The sequence below is a fragment of the Populus euphratica genome, unplaced genomic scaffold (genome assembly GCF_000495115.2).
Source record: "Populus euphratica unplaced genomic scaffold, PopEup_1.0 scaffold89.1, whole genome shotgun sequence".
NCBI lineage: Eukaryota > Viridiplantae > Streptophyta > Magnoliopsida > Malpighiales > Salicaceae > Populus > Populus euphratica.
This window is the reverse complement of record NW_011499970.1, coordinates 533146-542299: the sequence shown is the minus strand read 5'-3', so window position 1 is coordinate 542299 and position 9154 is coordinate 533146. Positions and strand designations below refer to the sequence as shown.

Here is a 9154-nt window from a genome sequence, read left to right as displayed (position 1 = left end):
TGCGGATGGAACTCAACAATGGAGGGCCTGGTGGCTGGCATTCCTGTTGTGGGATTACCACAGTTTGCTGATCAGACAACAAATGCGAAAATGATAGAAGAGGTGTGGAGGAATGGGGTTAGAGCAAGAGTGAATGAAGTTGGTATTGTGGAAGCAGAAGAGATTAGGAGATGTCTAGAGGTCGTAATTGGAAGTGGGCAGAGAGGGCAGGAAATAAGGAGCAATGCTAAGAAGTGGAGTGGATTGGCTTTGGATGCTGTGAAGGACGGAGGTTCCTCGCACAACAATCTGAAAGCTTTCCTAGAAAATGTTACAACTTCAGAAAAGATGATAAATGGTGTATTTTGTTAAGAAATATATATATTTATTTTATTTTATTTATCTAGAATAATATTTTTATTTTAATCTATATATAATCTTTTTAAATTTAAGTTAAACCTACATTGCAGAATATTATGATTAATAAAAACCCTAGCTTCTTTCTCTTTTATATTTGTATTTGTTTTTTGTTAATTTGAATTGCTTTAATATGATATCAAAGCTGGTTTTATAGAACTTGGCTTAATCTGAAGCACAACTTTTACTGGACAATTTTTTTTGGAGTGATATTCATTATGTTTCTACAAATCTGATATTTTTTCCCTTTAGTTTCTGTAAATCTAGTATTTCGTTATCTTTTCAGTTTCTACAACTTGATATTTGTGTTCTATTACTGGAATTTTTTTTTTTGTTTTTAGACTAATCGTATAGTTTTAAGAAGATATTTGTTTTGTTTCTGAGTTATCCATTTAGTTTCTACAATTTGGTTTTTTTTGCTATTTTTGCATTATGGTTCTCTGTAATTGTTGATTATGGCTACTGAAAGAGATGGTTCGCTTAAGTCTGTGAGTGTGAAGTTAGAAGGAAAGAATTATTCGGATTGGAGTTATGTGTTGTGAAAGTTTTTTAGGGGTAAAAATATGTGAGGATATATCAGTGGAACCTATATAGTACCTTAAAAATATCAAGGAAGGGGATGCTGCTTTGATATATACATGGAGAACAAACAATGCAAAGATTATTACTTGAATTAACAATTTTGTTGAGCATTCCATAGGTACACAGTTGATGAAGTATAAGAAGTTTAAGATCATCTACAAAGATTATTCACGCAATTAAATTTTACAAAACAGTATTAGTAAAAGAATGAGATATATGCTCTTCACTAGAATAATATAAGTATTCAAGAGTTCTATTCTATAATGATAGATCTTTGGAATCAATTAACTCTTACAAAATCAGCAGAATTAAAGGCATGTCGTGCCTATGTTGATTATAGGGAACAACAACAATTAGTATAGTTTTTAATAGTACTTCATAGTGATTTAAAAAGACTTAGAGGTTTAATTTTACATCATTCTCCACTACCTTTTGTTGACTTTATTATCAGTGAGTTATTGGCTAAGAAATACATCTCCAGTCTTAATTTGAAAAGGAAATTCTTTTTACTTCGAATCCATCTATATTAGTAGTATCATCTAAGCCATTTTCTAATTATTAGAATAATTCTTAACAAGGGTTGTCTTTGATGAATGCAGTTTCTATAAAAAGAAAGTTCATTGGAAGGCTTAATGTCAAAAGTTGAGACAACAAAATTAAGCTTTGAAGTCTAGTAGCCAATCATAATCGAATGCTCATAGACCACCTTGGAGTTATAAACCATCACACCACAATACTACAATAGTAGTTTCATCAGGCTCTACCACTACTGGTGCTACTACTACTATTGATTTGTCTTTTTATCGTGTGAGTCATTCCTTGTCTAGTTTTTATTTATGGCATTCTTGTCTTGGTCATGTTTCATCTTTTTTTTTTAGATTCCATAGGAGCATTAGGAAATTTACAACCTTATGATATTTATGATTGTAGTGGATGTAAATTAGCTAAATTTTTCGCTTTACCTTTTAATCAAAGTATTTTTATTTTTTCTTTCCCATTTGACTTGATTCATTCTGATGTATGCAAAACTTCTCTTATTGCTATAAAAAGAGAGTCTCAATATTATATTTCTTTTATTGATGATCATACTCGTTATTATTTGGTTTATTTAATGAAACATCATTTTAAATCCTAAAGATATTTACAATCTTTCGATCTCTTATCAAAACTCAACATTCTTTTGTTATTAAATATTTTAAGTGTGATTTGGGAGGGGATAATAAATTCTATAAGTTGCTTTTCTTAGATGGAACCATTCATCAAACTTTTTATACAAATACTCCTAAGCAAAATGCTGAAAGAAAATATAGGCACATTGTCGAAACTATTTGTTCTTTCTTATTGTCTGCTTTTGTTCTAGTGAGTTTTGGAGAGAAATTATCCTTACTCCTGTAAGTTTGATTAGTGAAATCACAATTTCTTATAGTTCATGCTTTTCTCCTTTAAAAAGTTATTAAGTATGTCCTTGATTATTCTTCCTTTAGAGTCTTTAGTTGTACTTATTTTATTCTTCATCCTTATATAGAATATAGTAAGTTGTCCTTTCAATCTATTATTTATATCTTTCTGGGTTATAATGAAAGTAAAAAAAGGTATCGTTATTTTGATTCAATAACTTGAAAACTTTATATGTCTCATCATGTTGTCTTTCTAAAGTATATACCTTTCTTTTTTATTCCATTCACTACTTATAGCTTGACTAGACCTGATATTATTCATATAGATCCCTTTTCTAAGGATTTTGATTGTTTATTATCTCAGGTTCTTAGTACCTCAAATACCCCTTTACATGATTTATCAATTTGTACTCATCATTATGCAAATCCTGACACTTTACTCTGTGGCACACCTAAAGCTCCATTCTTATTTATAGCCCCCCAAACTTCATTTGATATTATAGATCCACCTCTACATCAATCCATATGTATTTGTAAGTACATAACCCTACAGGATTTTGCTTATTCTTGTTATTCTTCATCCTGTACTTATTTTTTACCTTATATTTATTGTCTCTCTGAGCCCTCTTCCTTTAAGGAGGCAATTCTTGATCCTCTTTGGCAACAAGCTATGAATAAGAAACTTTCTGCTTTGCATAATACAGATACTTGAGATTTGGTTCCTTTACATTCTAGTAAAAGTGTTGTTTGTTAGCATTGGGTGTATAAGATTAAGACTAATACTAACGAGTCTATTGAGTGATACAAATCTAGGTTAGTTACAAAAGGATACTCTCATTAATATGGTATAGATTATGAGGAGACATTTGCTCTAGATGCAAAAATGACTACCATCCGTACTCTTATTATTGTAGCTAAGTTTATTAGTGGCATATCTCCCAACTTGATGTTAAAAATGCCTTAATGAATTGAGATCTTTATGAAGATGTTTATATGACGTCCCTTCCTAGTGTTTCACATGACTCTAGGAATGATGGAAGCTCAAGAAAGTGTTATATGGTCTCCAGTAAGCACCTCATGCTTAGTTTGAGAAAAAAAATTTGTGATTTCATCTCTTGAATTTATTTCTAGTAGTCATGATTCTACTCTTTTTATTAAGTGCACTGATGCAAGTCATATTATTCTGTTTTTATATGTTGATGATATAATTATTACTAGTAATGTCATTAATGGTATTTTAGTTTTAAAGATAGAATTGGCTAGATAGTTTGAAATGAAGGATTTAAGTTATCTTCAATATTTTTTAGATATTGAAGTAACTTACTCACCTAGAGGTTTCAATATTTTTTAGTTATTGAAGTAACTTACTCACCTAGAGGTTACCTTCTTTCTCGGTTAAAATATGTTACAGATATTTTTCAGCGGGCTAGACTTACTAATAACAAGACTGTAGATATTCTTATTAAGATTAACGCAAAATATTTTTCTTTTGATGGTCTACTTTTGACATATCCTACCTTATACCATACTATTATTGGGAGCTTAGTATATCTCACTATTACTCATCCAGATATTGAATATATTGTTAGTCAGTTTATTGTTTCTCCTATTACAGTTCATTAAGTAGCTGTTCTTCATATTTTGTGATATCTTCGTGGTACAATCTTTCAGAGACTTTTACTCTCATCCACTTTTCCTTGTAGTTGCATTCATATTTTGATGCTAATCATAGTAGTGATCAGGCAAATCTCAAGTCTGTTACTAATTTATATATCTTTCTAAGTGATTCTTTTATTTCTTAGAAAAGCAAACCTATTGTTTCTCAATATTCAACCGAAACAAAATATCATGCTATGACATCTATTATAAAAAAAGATTGTTTGTTTAATTGGTTATTTGCTGATATGGGAGTTTCTCTTTCTCATTATACTCCTATGTATTGTGGTAACCAAAATTATATTTAAATTGTTCACAACACGGTCTTTCATGAATGAACTTATTACATTAAGATTTTTTGTCATTTTACTCATCATCATTTCAAGTATGACACCATTACTCTGTCTTTTTTGTCATTTTACTCATCATCATCTCAAGTATGACACCATTACTCTGTCTTTTATTTCTTCTTCTTTATAAATTGCCGACTTCTTTACCAAGTCATATTCCATTTCTTGTTTTTTTTAATTGTCAACAAATTGCCGACTTCTTTACCAAGTCACATTCCATTTCTTGTTTTTTTTAATTGTCAAACTTTCGATACTTGTAGGTGTCGCATCATGAGTTGGAGGGGAAATGTTAAGAAATATATATATATATATATATATTTCTTATTTTATTTATTAATGATAGAATAATATTTCCAGTTTAGCCTATATATAATCTCTTTGTATTTAGATTAAAGCTACATTGTAAAATATTTTGATTAATGAAAACCCTAGCCTTTTTTTTCTCTTATATTTATATTTGTTTTTGTTAATTTGGATTACTTTAACATATTGGAGGGAGGAGCTGAAAATAACACAAAAGATGCAACTAAACCAAATGAGAACTCGAAAAACTCAAGTCATTTTTCCAGTTGAGAATCTGTGAGAGACATTCAAATTCTGCAGGTCTTAAACTGACCAAATGGCAGCCTGCCACAGCATGATTGCATGTGAGGAATGCTTGTTTAGTAAATAAATGGCCAAGTTTCTTCAACAAAATTGTCACTTTAGACTCAAATGCTGGGTGACTTTCATAGGAAATTACATTATGTCAGGTATTATATAAAATCTGTTGCACGAAGTTTTTCAGCCCATTCTACAACTTTATCTAGATGTACTGACATTATGTGTGCGTGTAGAATTTCATGGTTTATTATTTTCCTATGCTTGGAGGGCTGTTTCATGCTTAAATACTTAGTTTTATCAAATAGAAGGGAAAGAATTCAGAATTGAAAACAACCTGAACTGTCTTAGCAACATTTTAGTTTTTCATTTTGTTGCATGTGCGTGGCGTCGTAGTGAAAATATCTACCCTTAAAATTTTAAATGTGTGGCGTATTTAGTGAAAATATCTACCCTTAAAATTTTATCTAATGTGAAAAGTGTGTGGAGACAAGGAATTATTTATCTTTTATTAGTGGAAAAAAAGAATGAAAGTCACCATTTAGTATTTTAGTCACTAAGAACCCGAACTAGTCTTAAAGATTAGGTACAAGGACTGATTGTGTAAAAGAAAAGTATTAGCACCTCAAATACACCCTACCTAAGGTAAGTTGCATTGTTTTATTATCTAATAAAATCTAAGATCTTGTCATGTTTTGTAGTTGTTGGTTAGTCTATAGTTTAAGAAAAATCCTCCTCGGTAAGGAGATCCTTATCTTATCGGGTAAAACCTAACTATTTTAACTTCAATAAAAAAATTTAATATCCAGAATATGTATTACATGTAAAATCATAACCTAAAATATTAAAAGAAAACAAATATTTTTTAAATTTTTTTGAAATATTGACCTAGTTCTCGTGACTTTACTAAACTGGTTATTAAAATCAAAATGCATGCTAATACAATTTTTTTAATCTTTGTTGTATAAAAATATGATATGATTTTTTTTTAAAGAATAGGCCATATATATGAAAACAAAAACATTTTTTGATTCAATGTTTTAACAAAAATTAAGTATTTTAATATTGAATTTGTATCTTTACGGTATAAAAATACAAACCAATATCATGCCAAATTGATAAAGAATATATGAAAAAATCACAAAAAATTTTAAATTTTTTTTTGAAATTTTTACAAAGTTTTTTAATTTTTTTATTTTTTTAAGGCCAAGTCCAGCTTGACGCACATAGCTGGGTTAGACCCAGTAGACTTGACTGGGTAATTGGCACAAACCAATAACTCAGCTGCGCAAGAAATGACACATGCAATCTCTTTTTTATTATTCAAGTGAATTATTGATTTAGGTGAACAATAAACAACAACAATTACTGTTCAACTGCATTATATTTCACTTGAACAATAAACAATAACAATGAAAACAAAACTGCATGCTGTAATCAAAATGCAAAGTGAGAAAAGCTTACCTGGTAACTGAGACCAACGAAAATGACAGTGCTAAAACTTTGGCTCCCGATCAGTAATAACTAGCTATGACGAAGACGAAGACGATGGCAGCACTAGTTTGGTCTCTGTTTATATATATATTTGCTTCCTTCTGTTAATGCTGTTTAGAGACAGTGAAAAAATGATGACAATGAATATGTGGTGTGCTATTTCTACTGTATTTTCTTGTTTTCGATTGTGTTCTTCTCTCCTATCCTCTTTCTTTTTTCCTCTATTCTGCTTTCGTCTTTCCTTCTTTATTCTGCTCTCTTCTCTCTGTCGTCCCTTCACTGTCTCGTTGTCTTCCCTCTCTGTTTTCTCTCCTTTTGTTTTCTTTTGTTCTCCTCTGTTCTTCCCTTCTCTCCCCAACTCATCTCTGTTTTTCCCCTTTACATTTCCCTTTCTTTTTTTCTTTCTTTCCTCTGTCATTCTTTTTTTGTTGTCTCTTTATTTTCTTCCCGTGTTTGTGCCTTGTTCTTTTTTCTTTCCCTCTCTATGTCGTCTTTTTTTTTTTTGTTTTCTCCCCCCCAGTGCAATACATCCTCTGGCTTTTATAGACAGAGGATGCAAGCGTTTCCCTTTTTTTGTTGTAGGAATAGAGTAACGGCCGGCGTGCATTATGATAGCTGTGAAACATGTCCCCTTGAATGAAGCAAATCACTTAACATCTTCTAAAGAACAGTAAACATTGTTGAATAAAACGGTATCATTTTGCAACTTTAAATGATATTTTCGATTTGATCCTTGAATGTTAATGCAATTTTGTAATCAAGCCCCTGAAAAACTTTTAATAAGATCCCTTGATTTTAGAGTCTTTTTTGTTTTGGTTCTTAATTGTGGATTATTTAATTAAATCCCTAATTGGCTATCAAACTTCAACAATTATATAATTAAGCCACTGATTTAGCCAAATCAACTCTTTAAAATTATAATTGGAACTCAGAACTTTAATTTCTTCCAATAAAAGACTAAATTGACTTAAAAATTAATTTTTCTTACAATCAAACCCTCTATAAATTCCATTGAACCTTAGATTAAATTTAATTGAGTCCATAAACATTTGATTTTGAATATATATTTTTTAAAATTGAATTTTTTCTGTTGACAGGACTCTCATCAGTTAATAATAAACTGTTAAATTTCAACTTTTTGTATTTTTAAACCTCCTCAACTAATTTTTGGTTATTTTTCAGCATTTCAGCATTTTTTTTTTGCTCTTATTATTTTTTGGATTTCTTTCAAATATTTTTTTTTTTGTATTTTCTCATTTTTATTTTTTGTTTTGTTTTGTGGGAACCCAAAAATAGATAACATCACACTTCCTCATTCTATTGTCCATTGAAATGTAGAGCTTGTGAACTCAATCTCTTTAAAGTGGTGTTGCTTTATGCCTTTAGCCTTCTGTAGAAAGAATTATTTTCATATTCATTTTTCAAAGCAGTTAAATTTTCTGTATCTTATAGAAAAAAACTTGTCTAAATTCCTTGAGTTCATTCTTCTATCTTGTACAAGTATTTACTTTCCACTTTGTAATATAGTTTTCGCTGCCAGGGGTACGAATCATATTCACAATGCTCCAATGCGATTCCTCTGGAATACAAATAGTATTGAGAATTGATGCAGGTGTTTCTATCAGTTGCCACAACTGAACGACATGGATAGCATCAAGGATGTTTATGAACGGATAGGAAAGTGCTAAGTCTGAAAGAGGTCTAGATCGTGCAAGGAGATCTACCTCTGACACAAAGGCTTGTAATTTTTAATCTGACTATTATATCAAGGTCAACTTCTGCCGAGAGGTTTTAAAGGCTATTCTTTTTGGAAAAAAAGTACATTTAGGTATGTTTTATATTTACTTAACAGTTGTGATATTCTAAGAGAGACCGACCACTTAAAAAAATTAATAATCAAATTTTGAGATCCCATTCAACGAAATTTTATATTACTAATATTTGTTTTTTTCTTGTGTCGTTAATAATTGCATTAATTTTTTGAATATTCAATTCGTACTGATTTTTTTTTCTCTTTTTTTTCCAAATAAACTTTGGGGCTCTAATGAAGCACCAAATCAAAGCACCAGGCCAGTTTGGTATTAAAACCATCAAATTTGACAGTTTGGAGTCTTCCCAGTTTTTAATGCACCAGATTTGTACATTGTGAAGAAAACATAATCCAAAACTAATCTTATTTATAACTGTATAGTGTTCCACCAAACTACCGCATGCTCGGAGAGCTAGGGAAAGAGAGATTTGTACCTTGGTGAAAAGGTTCTGCAGCTTCTGCTGTATATCCATTTGCTTCAGGAATGATTAACAAATCAGCAGAACTCTCAAATTGCTGCCGAGTTTTAGCTTTTCCTGGCAGTAGAGAATCACAGCTTCCAGAACAGACAAACAATTGCGGTAATGTATCGGTATCATCAATGCCACTGCAGCGTATGTGTTGCCACGCCAGACAAATGTCGCATTCCACCATTCTCTCCCGTCTTCGTCACAAGCCCCACATTCACATTTTACCTTCCAGTTATCCAGCCCACGTTCGTGCCTCAGCTGAGAATTTATATCCATGCCATACCCTTTCATAGAAAGCTCTTCACCAGATTCGAAAAATTTACCCAACAAGTCCTTATCTCCTAGATCTTCCATATGTTTTATCTCAATCAGAATGAATCTCTCCAGCATGCTGTAAGT

General features: G+C 30.9%; 1 protein-coding gene across 1 annotated transcript in view; it reads left to right on the top strand.

Annotated features, from left to right (window-relative positions):
- LOC105139234 (crocetin glucosyltransferase, chloroplastic-like) overlaps positions 1-5317 on the top strand; it is a 12283-nt gene extending 6966 nt beyond the window's left edge. The window contains exon 2 of the mRNA XM_011045607.1: positions 4874-5317. Coding sequence (XP_011043909.1) covers positions 4874-4954 — 81 coding nt within the window. The 3' untranslated portion in view covers positions 4955-5317. The remainder of the gene's footprint in view (positions 1-4873) is intronic.
- Positions 5318-9154: the final 3837 nt, after the last annotated feature.